Source organism: Sinohyriopsis cumingii, chromosome 8, assembly GCF_028554795.1.
Source record: "Sinohyriopsis cumingii isolate HCF-2022 chromosome 8, ASM2855479v2, whole genome shotgun sequence".
Classification (NCBI taxonomy): Eukaryota; Metazoa; Mollusca; class Bivalvia; order Unionida; family Unionidae; genus Sinohyriopsis; species Sinohyriopsis cumingii.
In genome coordinates, this window is record NC_142968.1 from 85,336,547 (window position 1) to 85,355,592 (window position 19,046).

A 19,046-nucleotide genomic window follows, 5' to 3' on the forward strand; every position below is an offset into this window, starting at 1 on the left:
TAAATCTTTTAATGACGATGCGCTTTATATTAATGATATTAACAACATTATTTTTAGCTTGGGTAATTTTAGTCCGTTCAGTGTTCAGGTTGGACTCAACTGGCAGAGCGACCGACAGTTTGTCTTTGTTACAGGGTTCAAATTTCAGTACCGGATAGCTTTTTTGAGTATCCGTAAACAAGTCAACTTGCATCAGCTAAGCTAGTTATGTATAGTCCTTGTGGCAAACATAGTTGATATAGTGTCTGGTAAAACAAATATTATTATTAGTAGTAGTAGTATTAGTGGTAGTAGTAGTTGTAGTAGTAATAGTAGTAGTACATTATTATTATTATTATTATTATTATTATTATCATCATTACTACAGATTTTGTCACCAGGATTAGATAAAGAACAGAAATTGCCTTGAATGAGTTTATATGACTCATTTTAGTCATTATGGTTTAATATCAACATCTTTGTAAATTGTCAATTGTACTAGAAGTATGAATAACGGTCACGAATAGGAACGGAATGCGTGACTCAGTAAATGTTAATTTGTACATGAAAACACGGAAGTGAAATTTATGGAAAGCATAAATTTACCACTAGTAAGATATCTCGTTTCTACGTTTAAACACTCCTTAAACACGCCTCAGTTGAAACTGGTTAGCTAGTTTTGCGGTGAAATAAAGAGAACTGGTTTTCCAGATAACGTAATGAGAAGAATGCGCATTTTGTTTCAGATTCTTCTTATTTACACATTCTTTAAGCATTTGTTGAAATAAAAAAACACAAGCCCTACTTCGCGTAATACCCACCCTCTGTCTCTGTCTCTGTCTCTCTCCCCCCCCACCCCCTCTGTCTCTCTCTCTCTCTCTCTCTCTCTCTGCATCAACTATTGACCACGGAATATAAAAGGACACCATGTTTATTCATGTTTTCAGTTCCTAGATTTAATCTCAAGCAGGTGCAAGGCCCTGAATGGGAAATTCTTAGAACGATGATTAACAGCAAAAGGTCATCAAGAAATAATACATTTTTTTAGATATAATCTTTATCCTAAAACACTGAACATGGTTTTCTCCCATTAAATATCTTCAGAATTTTCTACCTAAGATCCACCTTGAAAATTTAAGCAGTGATAAATCATAATTAAAAAGGAAACTTGTTGAAAACAGGAGTTAACCAGTACTATACGATGTACATATATATAATTTGTATAGTTCGACTTCTCCAACTCTTTTCATACCAGATGTGTTTCATAATGATGTATCACTGCTCAAAGTATTTACAAGGTAAATGTTTGGTAGAAAATCCTGAAGATATAATATTTGAGAAACTTTGTAAACATACCTGGACAAATGTAATTTTTCACGTAAAACAGGTGTACATACATGAGAAATTCATCGATGATTTTGCCTGCAAAAAAATTATATTTATTAATGTTCGTCTGTTGTGAAAGCATTGATGATGGACGACGTTATATGACGTCGTTTGTTAAAAGAAATTAAAAAGTGCCTACCCATTGTCAGGTTTTTAGACTGCTATCGAGACGGTTTCATTTAGCTATATCATTGCTTTCACATACGTTTGATACTGACACCAGTGTTTAGCATTGACTTATTGCAAGTGTCATTTATCATTTTAGCGTGCGTGTTTGAAGTAGAAATGGATATATTTGGTACTATAGTGTAAATATATCAAAGAAAATAGTATTCACACAGACATGTTGACAAATTTAGAGGATTTATCTCCCTTGACATAAGATAGTGACGACATTATATCGTATCGGAATGTATCGAGAAGAATTTATTTATTGTACATGTGTATAGGGTTGAACGGTATGCAACGACAATCCAGAGATATTGTCTAGCAAATGTTGCTAAGCAACGCTTGTAAACACCTTGCCAAAATTCCCAGGAAGATAAATCACCTCTCACCGAAAGTAAATATCCACGTTGAGACAAAAGATAACAGGTACAAATATCCACGGAAGGGCAGATAAAACATAACACATAAACAGGAAATCAGAAGATCCTTCAGTTACAATGTCAAAATATTTCTTTATCTTTTATTTTAAATTAATGAAGTTTGCAGACTTCTAAAAGCTTAGCATTTATTCTGTATTATGCTGAGCTTCATGTTTATTTGGAAGGATTTACTGCATAAAATTGCGAACTATCAAAAAAGGACTAGGACACATTGATACATTCAAGTTATTTATTGTAACCAAAATTTTGTGTAGACTTACGATGAACCATGCAATATAGATAAGAAGGCATAAAACACACGTTCTGTCTTAACTAAGCTTAATCTAATCAGGCCCGGCCCTAGGATGTGCGGGGTATAAGACAGCATGCGGGGTCCAAGGCAACAAGCATAAAACTTGCATTGCGTGAGGTCTCACTGGATAGTTTCGCATTTTGACACCTAATTTTTAAGGTAGAAGGCATGTACCTAATTATCACAAGCCTAACATTTTTAAATTCGCACATAAACTAAATCTATAATGTGGTTTAGATTTACTTTGAATTAGGCTTGTAAATAGGGTGGCTTGTTGGTGACTGCCTGTCACAGTTAGATGAGCATTGGAGATAAAATGCGTAACTTGGGTTGCAAATGAGCTGCCAACTTGGCTTACGTATTTATGTGTGTCTGCTACAGGACACACGGTACTAATTATACGAAACAACTGTGAACCAGTCTAGAAATGGGTGAGGAAATAATAGAGTATTTACGGGTTTGGTGGTCCATAATTGCTTAATAATGAAAATAAAAATTTTAGTAAAAATATCTTTTGAGAGCTTATCCTAAATATAATTTAAAAAAAATATAGACAAATTTCTACTGATGCAATTTTAGCATTCTTACAGGCTTGACTCAGGAGTACTCAATAATGAAAGTAGCACCTGATTCATTTGGTGCAGAATCAACAACATGTGTTTCATGCACATGTATGCAGGGGCGTATTAACCATTAAGCAGACTAAGCACGTGCTTAGGGCACCAGGGCCAAAGGGGGCACCACAAAGTTGAGAAAAGGGTGAAAAGAAAAAAAAAACGAATGAAGATTTGTAAACAAAAATGATAAAACTAGCGCAAATTGATCATAATGTTCTGTTTCTTGATCATGGTGCACCACACATAAGCTTGTACCAAGGTTAGATGTGCATGGAGAATTATAGTCTCATCATCAGCACCCAGAAATTTTAAGTTATTGAATTTTGAATATGATGGTGTTTCCATATGTTTACTATTGGAGTTGAATTAGTACCGTGTGTCCTACAGAGGTAAATATCTAAAAATCTAGATGGTTGAGGGGTGATTAAAAGTATGTTAATTTGTTATAGTACTAGTGAACTTTATTCTTGCATAAGGCATATATTGATTCTTTTAGCTGCCTTGTCACAGGAAAATATTCAAAATAGCATTTCTTGTCAAAAATGAGTGTAAAATTTAAGGGTTGGTGGCAGTGTTGGTTCAGTATAAAAACCACCAGTTACATCAGGAATTAACCTGATTACTTCATTCAAAATCTCACATGTATGCTTTCTACAAAAATCATAAGTTTGTTATTATTTGTATGTTTAGTGTGAAATTATTCTCATTTTTCTGTAATTGGTCATTGTTCTATGAAAATTCACCAGATAAACTGTCCAGTGAGACCTTAAGAACCGGTGCCATTTTTTCAGTCTTGTCAAATGTGATTCACTGTGCCATAAATCATTTCCTTGTTACCTCCATATCTTGAATCTGACATAGTTAGGTATTCCAAACATACACTTCATATAGATTTGATAGCAAATAATCATAGTAGAAGAAGGAAGTTAACTCAACAGATTTAATTTTACCAGGTATTGCTCCTGATTCATTCTCCTAATGAACAACAAAAGCTTTAGAAGTTTCATGCAAGGTAGTTAAATTGAAGTATTTCACATACTTATTCATTTTATCAACATTTTCAGTACAAACTTAGTATATTTTTTCTAATTTTATGATGATTGCCTTAATTTAATGCTCTTACATCCATATGTACTCATGATGTAATGTTTCAATACCTATATTTCAACTTATTTACAGAAATTTAAGTCATAGTGACCTATATGTAAGAATTTCAAGGTTTTATTTTCTTGTATGCCTCAAGGTGTATGGGAGCACACCTGCCGAAGTGATATTGCTAACAGCAGGACAACATCAACAATTTATTGGGAGTCAGACACACTAATTGTTGTGGAGCTTTCACAGAACAAATGTCTGCACCTGTTTCATTGAAGCTTTTGGTGAGTTATGTTAAATGGCTGTCCCTTTTTACATTGTGTTTTTTCTCCTCCCCTTTTGTACTTTGCATGATTTTCTATTTGCTTTAGATTCGATTCTATGCAGGTGACAATCACTAGCAAAACAAACTTCTAAATAGCAGCAACTGCAACAACATTATGTGCTGGGCAGTATGCAAATAATTTAAAGGTGACCTTCTTAGTGTTCTTAAAATACATTATCCATGCATTACTGTTTTACCAACAGATGGGATAAATCTGGGTATAGAATTTCATTGTTTAAGTTTCCCAACTGATACGGTTCAGTTTACAAAGATTGGTCCATACATTTGATGTTACCTGATGAGTTGCCTCCCTTAAGTCTACCTTGGATTTCTCTATTCTAGAATAGATTTGACCTTCTTCAGGAAATCAGTGAGAGAGTTCTGGTCAGTTTATATATGCAGTGCATCGTTATTATTCTTTCAAGTACTTAGCATGTACATTCTGCAGTTATTTTACAAGGAATTCAGCTTGGCTTCTTTTACATCTTTTATTCACTACTATTTCAGATTGCATGAAGAGTTGTATTGTGTTCTCAGATATCTCTGATATCACCAGGCACTAACAACACAGGGTGTATTAGCTATGAAAACTGATGAAACTAACATATTATAAGGAAATTGTATGTTTCAGAGGGGAAAGTAATACATGAAGTATGAAGCTGTCTCATAGTTGTTGCTCTGTTTGATAGCTTTTGGTCATCGACAAATTCAAAATATCATAGGACACAAACAATTTTGAATTTTAAACTTCTTAAGGTTGCCTTTTATTTAGAATTGGGCAAAATTTTGAAAATAAGAAGATTTTTCCTTAATCAGACTGCTATCTGAATTCTTAAGGTCTCACTGGATAGTTTCGTATTTTGACACCCCACCCACCACTAATTTTTAAGGTAGAAGGCATGAACCTATATATCACAAGCCTAACATTTATAAATTCACACATAAGCTAAATCTATAATGTGGTTTAGATTTACTTTGAATTAGGTTTGGAAATAGGTTGGCTTGTTGGAGACTGCCTGTCACAGTTAGATGAGCACTGGAGATCAAATGCGTAACAACTTGGGCTGCAAATAAGCTGCCGACTTAGCTTACGTAGTTATGTGTGTCTGCTACAGAGGTAAATATCTAAAAAATCTAGATGGCTGAGGGGTGAGTAAAAGTATGTTAATTTGTTATAGTACTAGTGAACTGTATTCATGCATAAGGCACATACTGATTCTTTTAGCTGCCTTGTCACAGGTAAATATTCAAAATAGCTATTTCTTGTCAAAAATGAGTGTAAAATTTAGGGGTTGGTGCAGTGTTGGTTCAGTATAAAAACTACCAGTTGCATCAGGAATTAACCTGATTACTTCAGTCAAAATCTCACATGTATGCTTTCTACAGAAATCATTAGTTTGTTTTTATTTGTATCTTCAGTGTAAAATTATTCTCATTTTTCTGTAATTGGTCATTGTTGGATGAAAGTTCACCATATAAACTGTCCAGTGAGACCTGAAAGCGCGGGGCCGAAGGCGGTTACATCGTTCGCCTTGCCCTTGTGCCCGGGCTGAATCTAATATAAACTCTGGTTTAAAGTCGCTTGTGCTCATTGTGCATTTGCGATCTGATTGTTCTTGTATAATACGAGATTCTTAATTGGTCGGAGTTGTAGGTATGGTGCCACTATGACTCCGCGTTTACGTGTGCCGAAGCATACTTCTTAATTGTACTGTCCGGACGAGGAAAGGGAGGTAGGTCACGATGGAGAGGGAGGCGCCAACCTTGTACAAGGGCTCACTTGCATCCTGATCATCGTAGCCCTATATCGTCGTCTTGTAATTTTGAATATAATAATATGCCCTTTCCTATTGGTGGAAGCGATTTCGTCTGCAAAGTCTTGGATATTCTTTTTATGTGTGATGTGGGAAAATTTCTTGCTGTGTGTTTCTATTTGAGAGTGTATATTAGTTTTCTGGTACTATTTGGTTTTGCATTGTGCGGGGAGCCTGATTGGGTTTCGTCATCTTATTATTTTAGATATTTATTTTAAATCATAATGAATTTTCTACCAGTCTTTATCGCATTGATGGCTGGGGTTTTGGCCACCTTATACAGTCTAATTTTGTATGGTCAAGTTGAGCGTGATTCCTGTATGTTGACCTATACAGCACAATGCTTCCAGTAGGCATTATAACAGAAGGTTATAGTAGTACCGTGCTGTGGGAAAATTTCGTGCTGTGTATTTCTATTTGTGAGTGTGTATGAGTGTTCTGGAACTATTTAGTTTCGCCTTCTACGGGGAGCCTGATTGGATTTGGTCATCTTATTATTCTATATATTTATAGTAGTACTTTGCTGTGTGAAATTTTCGTGCTGTGTATTTCTATTTGGGAGTGTGTATGAGTGTTCTGGTACTATTTAGTTTCGCCTTCTACTGGGAGCCTGAATGGGTCTTGTCATCTTATTATTATATATATTTATTTTAAAATCATAATTAAGTTGTGTGTTTTTTCCTCAGTCTTTGCCGCATTGTGCAACCGGGCCTGATGGCTGTGGTTTTGGCAGCCTTATGCGTTCCAATTGTTTAGGGCCAAGTTGAGCGTGATTCCTATATGTTGACCTATACAGACCAATGCTTCCAGTAGATATTAGAACAGAAAGTTATAGCAGTATTCAGGGGCTTGTTAGTTACAGTGAAGGTATTTCAAGTGGGTGGTCTAACGGAAAGGTGATGTTTGTTTTCCGAGAGGTGTTCTTTTTGGTATTGTTTCCTCGCTTCTGTAGCTTTATGTTGTTGACTTATTACTATTGACATTGCTGTGCGAAGGTAAACTTCACTGGTGGACATTCAGGGGGCAGGGGTCGATATCACGAGTAATATATAGGGTCCTCTGTATGCGCACCATGACCAACCCATAGCGGATCCTTTCCAGCTTTTCCTATATATTTCGATTCTTTGCGCATGTCCCTCTTGTAATGTTTACATTTGCCTTGGGTTTTATTTTGGGTAAGTTTAGGCCGATAAATCAGCCCTTCACCCGTTACGATCTTGATGTTGGGGTTAGGGGCTGATTTCATGTATTCATTGAACTCTGCAATTATCAGCAGACACTTTTGTCTGCACAAATATGTGTATATTTCACACACTTACCGGTATTTTTCGCGGCTGTTGAGCTCCCGTCGGCTGAAGAGTTCATTTTGCGATATGTACAGCATATTTCCGAATCAAATCCTACGTTTGACAACTTGTAAATCCAAGCAGAATAACACAACCCTAAAATACCGTTGACATTTAAGTTTCGTGATCACCATACTACACAGAGCAACCAATCCGATGCGACTTCCGCTCGTTCGCTCATTCGAAACACTCGGTACGCTTGGTCATGTGACTCGGCTGTAGCAACGTGAATGTGACTATCACGTGATTCAAGCAGACTCCGAACAAGACAGGTAAGAAACATCCTTTGTAGTACCATTCTCGTACAGTTAAGTTAACGCGTGATTAGAACGAAATGAATGCAAAAAATTAGACAATGGCGGAAAATACATGCTCGCTTTGTGGTGTTCACCTGGGCGCAAATCGATCCAACAAAGTTAATTTACATGGAAAACTGAAGAGACAGACAGAAACAGCTCAAGATGTGCTACATGATCATTTGGGGCTAACATTTACTCCAGACAGAAGTGCATATATATGTTATGCTTGTTCTACTGTGATTAGCAAGGTGAAATGACAAACTTCCAAGTTATAAGGGTCCCAATAATGGTGCATTTAAATCCAATTTTAGAGATTCAAAACAAGAATATAAAAAAGTTACAGCACTTGTTTACAAAAAGTGTTGCCACTTTTTCTTTATTTATTCTATAGTAGTGAAATTAATAATTAAATAATTAAATATTCACTTAATAATCAGTATGACACCCAACATTAGGAAAATCTCATTAAACAATGTTGACCCTAAATCATAATGCCTATGCAGATTCCATATCATAAACATCTCTCTCTCTCTCTCTCTCTCTCTCTCTCTCTCTCTCAATGTTATTTGTAACCTTTGACAGTAAATTTCAGATACATATATTTTTTTAGAAAAATAGACAGTAGTGAAAGGTATCAATTGATGCTTGAAAAGAAAGAAAGATAAAATGCTGATTAAAGTTTTGTATGGTTTTAAGAACTGCCCAATTCCTATAAAAACTATCAACACATTTGTGATATTTTAATAATTATTATTTAGATCAATAAATAAAGATAACAGACTTGAACTATAATATCTTGAATTAACTATTTGTAAATAATAAAAATATGTCATACAGTTTATTTAATTATTACTATAATTCAAATGAGATATTTTCATTTAGTTCTTTAACTGATAATTGTTATCTGTGATGGATGCCAATAAATTTTGATGCGTTTGGACAGGTAGTCTCTCATTAACATAAATAACAATATGCAATATATTGCTAACAACATAATATGCTTATTCATGTCAACATGTACTAAATGCATTATCATAAGTGATAATAACATCAGTGCAGTTCAACCTCTCAAATTAATGTGAGCATTGTCTAATATATACATCAGTTACATTGGACTTCTGTAATTACTTAAACCTTTACAATACAAGTATCATTATACTGTGCATTTTGTTGAAACAAAACAGATTTCTGCTGGCAAGAGAATATGGAGTGAGGCTATCCAGGACCTGAAGTCATCCTCTAAGAGGGACAGATATGTTGGACAGAAGGTACTAGCTACAGCCCCTTCCACCCCCCAGAAGAGCAAAAGAAGAAAAATTGTTACCAGCACCCCAATCAAGGTAACCAGAATAATTATAAGTGTCATTGAGTTCTTGAAGCACAGTTATATTGTAATGAGAATTATGAGATATTGAAAGTTAAGAGAGAGAGAGATAAGAATAAACTGAGATTTGTGATAATGGTAATATTTATTAAATTTCCACATCTTTTGATTTTACTACATTTCCCATTTGGAAATTATATTTCTTTAATACATGAAGTTTAGGTTGGATTAAAACTGCCATTGTTTTTCCTTCCAAATAACTACACAAATTTAACTTTTATTATCACACCGAACCTGTTCTTTCTATTGTATACCTTTTACCCTGGGATCTGATGTTGATGATATATGCACCTAATAAATCAGTGAAAATTTATATTGAAGACATTTATTCAGAATATATTAAAACATAACCTCCTGGCTTAGGTTAATCAAGCTTGAATTAGATTTTTAGACATAATATTGCTTGCTACTATCCAGAACTACTGATGCTAGGTGGCCTCACACATCTTCAACATGAAAATGGTACTAGGCACTAATATATTTGTTTGGCTTTATTAACTGTTATGATATAATCTTGCTAGACATTCTACAGTCTTTTAGACTGCACATATTCAAATGTATTTATGTGGACTATCACTTAGAACAATTTGTTTAACTACATGCTGTTATTAACATATAAAATTTTAATCTCACACAACAACTTACTGTACTTGATAGGAATTACTAATTTTCAAATAAATATTTCACAAGTAAAAATTCTCCTTCTTTAACTTCCAGACAAATGTAAAGGTTACTATAAATAAGAAGATGAAGCATATATCCTATGCAGCCAGCCTCATTAAGAAAAGCAGACATGTGACTGCACTTCATCTTCTCCTGCAGAAAAGTAAGACATTTAAGATGGCCCTTCTGAAGGTAGTGGGGGACATAATTAAGAAGGAGATGAAAGCAGTATGCCACCCTGCCTTTAAGTCAGTATGGCGAGCAAGTGGTGACCCTTACTTACAGATAAGCAGCTTCAACTGGCAGAAAGTCCTTGCTGAAAGTGAAGAGAAATGCCCTGTGCTGTTGTCATTGCTGAAAGCAGCAGGAAGTAAAAGCAGGACAGAAAAAAGCTTTGCCCGTGGAATTCATTGGCTTGCTCCAAACATAGGAGCTATCATAGGCCAGATAGTCTTCATGAGGAATCCTGGTCACATGAAGCTTTTGCAACAGATGGTTGGGGTGGAGATGTGGCTTGCTGGTTGTTCAAGAGAAGTAAGTTATAATTGCTAAGGATTAAACCATCTATTTTTCAGGAGGTAGAGCAGGTCAACCTGAGATTATCGCTTGAATCCCTTGAGCTCCTGTTTTTAACAATATTAATATCATGCCAACAGATTTGTGAAAGGATACATTTTCAGGGCAATAATTTTTAAAAGTGAATCTCAGTCACCATTAAAAAAACAATTAATGTCTGATCCAAAAACAGTAGGAAATATTCCTCACACTGAAGCAGTTGTCTAATTTCATTAGATCTTGTATATCTATCAGTCAAGATTTAATAAATAGATATTGTAATAAACTTATTCTTTAATTGACTTTGGTATATTCTAACAAGAAATGCAAACGATCACAAGAATAAAGACATAAAGTTAAATGTTAAATATATAACCATGCATTAATAACCTTTTTATATTTCACAGGCCTTTGCTAGACTGAACCATCTGGGACTATGCCTGAGCATACATGCAGTCAGGAGATGCATTGACATGATCCGTCGGCAGTATGCAGATGACCTCCTGCAGCAGAAGTCACTCCTGACAGACAGAGCACCACAAGCCAGGAGATGCCTCTTTGACAATGATGAGCCTTGTAGGTATCATTATTAATTGGGAACATAAATTTGCATTACATAACTGAATTGATAATATCATCCACTTCCACCACATAGGTAGTATTTATCAAGGAGAATTAAATCTGTATGAAGTTACCACAATTGTTAAGCATTCATTATTTTGTAATGCGTGTAGTTAAATTATTTCTATTATTCAATTGTTTTTGTTACTTTCAGTGTTCTGCATAAGACCAAATTTGTACTATGAATGGATTTATGAATACAAATTTAGTTCCGTATATGCAAATGATAGATTCATTTGAAATTACCACTCTTCGGTATTGTATAAGAAATACATTAACACTGTCAGTTGTGGTAAACCCATGAGAAAATATGTTTTTTTGGTTAGTATGATTTCTCAATTGAATTTGTCTTCTCATTCATTTTTATATTCTTTTTCCAAATTTTAAGTAAGTTTATTCTGGTATTGCTTCTACTTTATTAGTCAGTGAGGAGGTCGGTGTGAGGATGTTGGATGAGACAGGAAGCACTGACATGTATTATACATTAGAGCAGGATTCCTTGTCTGAGTCAAATGATGACCAGGTCAGCAGTACAGATTTAATGGAGGATACCATACATTGTGAGTAGGTAGTATAATATGTATGGGCCATGAATCAAATCCTTTCTTACCATTTGGCTATCAGATCCATTTACTCAGTTGTAGAAATATTCCATTTTTTAAACTTCAAACACACACACACACACACAGAGTATGAAATATTGTCATTTTGCAATGAATATTAATTAACATTTTCAATAGAAAACAATTCAATATCATGGTAATTAATATTAATATTTTTTCCATGGGATATAATTGACATGTTTCATTATCAGATTGGACATCTAATCATAAAAGCACAAAAGTAAGATACAGAGTCATGTCAAATCACATTTTATTTTATTGCTCATCAGCATAAAATAAATACTGAGTAAAATTCAGTAAGTAATGGTGCTGAGATTGAATATATAAATTTAAAGGAATCCATGACTATTATATCCAACTTCAAAAATGGCTCTAATAACCAGTATCGGATGTATTTTGTTTTAAGTTCTTTGACATGATACACTAAATGAAACATGGAACAAAAATTAATTTCATCAGTTTAAACAAGCGTAAGCTAATAACCAAACAATGATTTCAGATGGTTTCTCAGATACAGATGACGATGAGATAACAATGGTTCCCATGGGGTACACTTTGGTATTTGATAATGTAAACCAGAAGACTCGTGCCCGCTACAGTACACGGGAACATGGAAATCAGATGCTCAGTATGGTTCAGGCTTATGCAGCAATTGACAGAGTACCTTGCATGGGTCTTTCTGATTACCCCCCATCACCCATGGACATCATGCATATCCCAGTTGAGTCATTCTACCCAGATCATGCAGACTACCAGCTTTTGAGGTTTGTTATGTATATTGATATTGTGCATTTAACTATTGTCCATTATCGTAGAATGTAATAATCATTTGTAAACAACATATTAGATACGTAACATTTTGTCCCCGATTTTAGATTACATAATAACTTATTGATCAATAATAAGCAACATGTTTAATTTCAAGTTCAGGACATTACTTGTTCCCTTTGCAGAAACCATGGATTACCTGATTTTTGTCAAGCTAAAACTTATATAAATTCCATTGTAAGTGATATAGACCCAGGGTCATTAGTAAGTTCCCATATTCAGATCATAATTACCTTAAGATTTCAAAATTTTCAGCAATATCTCACTGCCTTCATCAGCGAATAACGTTGCACTTGACTTATAATGGTCACATGGTGCAAGGAGATTGGTGTAGATGGACGGTAATTCAAGCCCTTCATCAATGTTTAGGTCATGTGATCAACATTTAGTTACTAATGATTATGAATTATCTAGAGCAAGGAAGCAACCTGTTCAATTACATGCAGGGTATATTGTTGCATTATAGTCAAGTCACAGTCTGTAAATAACTTTAAAGTAAACAAGATTTTATCATTCCTGTTTAAAGTTCAGCACTAAAATAATATTTTGCCGTGTATAATTTTAGAGGAATCATTTATTTAAAAACAATTAACATTCTGTATCATATCATTGGGATACATAAATCTGCTCACTCAAAGCTATAGGCACAACAGCACATCCAATACTCAAATTCATTCCAAACTTTCTATACTTTTGGACTTAAAGTTCTAATTTAAGTTTCACTTTGTATTCCAGGTAATTAATTATTAATTGAATTTTACTCAACTGTTTGGATTACCTGTTCTCTGTTACTTTGCTTAAGACCATAGAGTCATAACAGGTTCATTAGCTGATTAAATGTAGAGATAATTACAAATGCATTCATACTTACATATAATTTTCTGTGGGAGGAAAGTACATGCATGATATTACCCCCCCCCCCCCCCCCCCGTGCAAATAAACCTGTAAAGGTTATTATTGCTTTCATTCCTAATATAGTTATGCACAATAATATTTGCAAAGAATTTTAAACTAATATTAGTGTCAGTTTCTAGTAATTATATTAGTGTCAGTTTCTTGTAATTAGAAAAATTGACCTGAAAAGAGAAAAACTGTTATCTATCTTGAATTTAGTATGTTATGTTAATTAATACTTAAGAGTTCATAGGTACAGATACCATTGAACTTCTGTATTGCACTTTATTTTCATAAAAACAATTTTTGTTTTACAGATATGAATTCATTATATTAGTGCAAAGAATACTGGTGCAGGAAGAACCATTCAAATGCCTCCAGGATAGAGTGCAGGCCCACATCCCCCATAAATATTCAAAAGAACTTGGACAGAAGAGCAAAGTTGTAAGTATATATATATATATATATATATATATATATATATATATATATATGTATGTATGTATATATGTATATATATATATGTACTGAATTTTGCCACTTTGTGACAAATTAAGAACATATATTATTTACATTAGAGCTGATCAAAGCAAAAATCATCTCGCAGTTAGTTATGCAGTTCCCAAAATGAATACTTTTTATCTTTTACATTGGTTGGTGTCCTTTGCTACTGAGGAAGAGAAGAGGCCCTTTTCCAGTAATGTGATAGGCTTGATGTCTTAGAAGAAGATCAAAGTTTTAGATAGTTTATTTGAGGATATTAATTTAATAGTCACTTAATGTTTGTAATTGATTGTATATTATACAAACCAGTCTGAATTATTATTTGCATTTGATTGTACTTAATTAAATACAAACTAGTCTGAATCAACCATTTTTGGCACAGAGAACCATTTTGTTTTGACTATATTTGAATGTTTATTTACACAATAATAAAATTTCACCATTTTTTTTTACAGATTCCCCTAGGTGTTTTGGCAAAGGATGAGACCAAAATTGCAGATATGGTTGATATCATGGTAGAATATCAACAATATGTCCCAGGAAGATTGGACTCGGACCCAATATCCTGTATTCTTTATGGGGATGCCCTCAGTTGTGAAAGGGCAAATGATGCACAAATTGCAAGAATCAATGGGGGATCCAAGTGGGACCGATTACAAGGGCTTGTTCCAGCAATACAGGAGTGGCACAAACGTGGCATACTATTAGAGGTAGGAATAGGAAGCAAACAATATATGTGATTGCTATTTAAAATTCAGTTTCCACAAATTTTAATTGTTGATATGCTTTTTCTAGTATTTGAATATCTTTTGATCAGAAGTAGTACAATATTCCTTGTTATAATAAAGGATCAAGACTTAATTGAAATGAAATAAATTATAGATATAAACTCCCTATGCAAAATTATATTATGTGCCCATGGATTCATGTGGCCTCATTTACAATTAACTAATAATGTTGAGGACTGCTTATCTATAGCATTATTTACATTCTGAATGGAACTTTTTTCATTCTCGAGATGTGTAAACTAGAATGTTCTAAACACCGTTATTAAATCTAATATTGTAAGAAAGCATTTAAAAACTAATCCACATTCATATATTTGAAATAAAAGTATTATTTAGTATCAAGTAAAAGTATAACACAAAAATTTTATATTGGGATGTTGTTTTGTAAATTAATTAGACAATATTTGCAGAGGGTGCATGCTGATTCTGACTTGTCAATTCATCTAGTAAAACTCCCTGCCAAGGCCTCACAAAACATACTGGAAGGAAATTTGTTCAACATTTATTTGCATATGCATATATATCTGATCCTATTTCCAAGTCATTATAAACAAAATCTCCAGATGTACCAATCTTACTGACACATTATCATACCCAACAAATATTTACAATATATAAGTAGTACAGACCCAAAACCTTTCTTTTGCAGGATACATTCAAGCTGTTGTATAGACCCCAAAGTGCACGTGATGTGGGCACGTTATATTATATTAGAAACAGATACAGGCACCACAATGTCAACAGCAAAACCAGCTCCTGCTTCAATTATGCCACCGATTTACTACGCTTTGCTACAGAGGCATATGTCATAGCCAGTTCAAGATCAATGATAGACAAAGACCATATTCCCAAAGACATTGAAAAATTATGGTGCTATTTTCAGTCTATTGCAAATAAAGTGGCAACCTTAGGATTCCATCCTCCAGAGCTACAAGACTGTAATGCTGATTCCAGCTATTGTGGCCTGTGCCAGTTAGAGAGTGATACTGAAGAGTTTATATGTTGTGATAATTACAGTTGTCCTAAAGGAAGATGGTTTCATCTCACATGTTTGGGGTTAAGTGACAATGATGTCCCAGCTGGTGAGTGGTTTTGCTCTGGACAGTGTGAGGTCATGTCAACAAAATGTAACAAAGACTACAAGTCAAAGCAGGATCACGTATTTGAATACTCCAAGGCTCTTTTATGGAGAGGTCTAGGAGAAATGGCCCGTCATGATGCTATCAGGGAAGGAGATGGAGATAGAATAATCAGCCACTGGAGGCATGATATGATAGAGTTCTTTGATCAGCACCACCCCAAGTACTTTGTATGTGGCTATAATCTTTTAAGTGCACTAAATGGTGGAGTGTCCTCTCGTCTGGCACACCAACTTCGATGGAACAGAACAGTCAATACTGCAGGGAAAGAGGGACACAATATTGAAATGGACTTACAAATGGAATTTTTCAACAGGGAATACAAGGAGGCTGTCAAGACCGCCAGTGGAAATCTGACTGATGACACCATAGCTAGACACAGCCAAATGGTGGGGATAAAGAAAACACTTCAGTATGTTTTTGATCACAAGATACTTAACCGTGGCAATTTCAAGCGAACAAAAGGTGTTGTGAGGAGGAGTGCAGATATTGAGGACCTTGTGAAAATCCTCTTAGACAACAAATGCTGTGAGTTAATCTCAGGAAGATGTCACTCAGCATTCCCTGATATTCATTCTCTTTCAAAATTTAATCAAATGGAAGAGTTTAAGAAAAGGATTCAGAAGCATCTAAAGAAAATGAGCAAAAGACTGGAGATTATAGTTGATTGAGACAACTTTATTTGCAACATTAAGTATATAAATTCATACTCTTCTTAATCTACTAATACCCAGTGTTACAACATGTGAGTTATGGATGGCTTTTGCAGAGAAGACATACCAGACTTGTTGGTTTACACCATGGTATATCACATAGAATGTATTGATGTATCTGTGACTGACTGTAAACCAAATATATATTTGTTATTTACAAGTACATGTAATATATAGTTTACATTAGGTTCTTTAGCATAGAATGTGCTGATGTGTTATTGAATTTAATACAGTCCAAATCCACTGTAATATATGGGATTTTACAGCCATGATATGTTGACGTGTCAATTAAATAATGTCTAGGAAGTCTGGAATGGAAAGTGGAGCACATGGCTAGGCATTTTTTAAACATGTACTTCTAAACAGCTTTTTCTTAAATGTCAGCTTGTTTCCAACAGAATGATGTGTCAATGAATTATGTGCAGTCCACTTGTTAGTCACCAGTTCATGTAGTAAGCCTTGAATGTGATGATATGCCAATCAAATTTCTATGCATTTTTCATCTTCTGGTAGTTTCAGTGTTGTATAGCCCAGTATGTGCTGAAACATCAATGAGTTACATCAAAATCCACTTAAAATGGTAATATAATATATACATGTTACTGTACATGAGTACCGGTACATGCAATTTTTGTATGACTCATTGTTAGTATTTGTTTCCTGCATTACTATATATATATATATATATATATATATATATCAGCAGATAACTTTAAACCAATCTTATGTAGTAATTTGTTCTAAATTAGGTTAGAGAGCCTTGAATACTGTAATGTTTCACTGAATTACACATAGTGCACATTCCAATCTGTTAATATGTATTTCAACCAGAACTCTACAACTGATCAATGACATTCACAGGTTTTCCCGCACATCCACATCTGTACATACAGTTAACACGACACATACAGGCTTTACATTCACACCAGTCACAATCCTCTTGAGTACACATTCTGGACGATGGTAAAGATGATTGGTCCATGTTGGAGAGAAGGAATTGTTCCAGCACACAACGTCTCAGACAGTCAGATGTGTTACAAAGCTTCTTCATATATTCATCTGAACAGCGGCTAAGAGACCTAGGAAATATGTAACATAATCCAAGTCCTTTACGCCCATCCCTAGAACATCTTCCAACTTCTTGCCAGTAGGAGAGAACTGAATTTTCAACCCCCCAATGTACTACAACATCTATATCCTCAACCTGAATTCCTATACCAAAGGCAATGGTAGATATAAGAACTCGGATGGAACCCTGCAGTTTCACAAAATCTTCCAGAATTCTATTGTGGTGTTGGGGTTTATTTCAGGCAAATACAGCTAGAGACAGGTTTGTACAATAATTTACATATTTCTTGAAATAGTAATAAACAGACAAACAAAATACTTAAAATATAAGTGAAAGTGAATGGTCATAAAAATCATAGAACAGATGTTAATATTGTATTTAACTCCTATAAACGAAAGACAGACTCTGTGCCAGATGTTACACAGTATTCTATTATGTTGTACAATAAATTTTAGTATAAAGAATATAATAATCACCATTGTGAAATGCAGTGAGCCTCATCAAAAGCAAGGAGACATAGCTGTGACCACAAAGGTTCTTGATGTACAATCTGTAACCATTCCTTCTTCATGATAGCCTCTGGACTGGCCAGAATAACATCTACATTTCCATCTTTGATATCTGTAGAAATGTGAAATTTGATTACTATCCTTTTCCTACATTAACAGTTTTTACTTTATTATTGTGTAATAGAACATCTTGTCTTTGTAAAAGAATAACAAAAATATAAAACCAGTTATGTTTAAGATAAATACAGATCTGAATGAAGAAACTACTTCTTGCACCAAAATAACTTAAGGTTTCTTGTATAGTCTACCATTAGTGTATGATCACAATATCCCATGCTAAATATAACAGTTGATTTATTTCTTTCAATAATTATTTGTATTACCTTGATTGGTATGTAATAAGGACAAGAACAGAAATCAACACCACCATAAATCTCTTAGTATATTAGATACTTTGTGGAAAGTTATTAATTGGTTTGCATAAATTTTTGTGCCAAATTTTAATAAATCATTTTCTTTTACACACACTGTTTTATATATGCATGACTGTCAATGGAAAATTACCTTGAATGGATTCCTTTGGCATGTCTTTTATAATGCATTGGGCTTTGATGCTGTGTGTCTTCATTATTGCCTGTTGGTCTAACATCAAGGCCCGTAGTGGTGATATAACCAGCACTGTTTGGTGCTTACCGGTCAACTGAAGATCAAAAGAACAGAAAAACTATTATTTCATGCATGTTTAAAAAAAATATTGTCTGAATTGTACTTTATCATTTTTTTATACAATGTCACATTTAATATTTTTGGCTTCCATGCACCAGTAATAGCCTTATCACAATGACAATATACAGAAACTGTTATGTGATCATCTTTATATGTTGTCAGTGTGTTCTTACTGAATGCATGTTTCATTATTTAAATTTTCTAGACAAAAACACATACTTGAATAATTTATTATATTCATTAATAAGAATAAAACAAAAGAATACTGT

General features: G+C 34.2%; 1 protein-coding gene across 3 annotated transcripts; it reads left to right on the top strand.

Moving 5' to 3' along the window:
- The first annotated feature begins 7,408 nt into the window (after nt 1–7,408).
- Nucleotides 7,409–17,190, top strand: LOC149794046 (uncharacterized). 3 transcript variants are annotated; one of them, XM_089967994.1, is made up of 9 exons: nt 7,409–7,734; nt 8,946–9,101; nt 9,863–10,342; nt 10,771–10,939; nt 11,407–11,544; nt 12,107–12,371; nt 13,647–13,773; nt 14,289–14,543; nt 15,271–17,190. In XM_089967994.1, exons 3-9 carry the CDS (start codon nt 9,893–9,895, stop codon nt 16,429–16,431), a joined length of 2,565 nt encoding a protein of 854 aa, XP_089824120.1. In that variant the 5' UTR covers nt 7,409–7,734; nt 8,946–9,101; nt 9,863–9,892; the 3' UTR covers nt 16,432–17,190. The 3 variants fall into 3 exon arrangements, with proteins under 3 accessions (XP_089824120.1, XP_089824118.1, XP_089824121.1); XM_089967992.1 differs by having other exon boundaries at nt 7,409–9,101; XM_089967995.1 differs by having other exon boundaries at nt 7,410–9,101; nt 12,107–12,262; nt 13,643–13,773.
- The last annotated feature ends 1,856 nt before the right edge of the window (nt 17,191–19,046 follow it).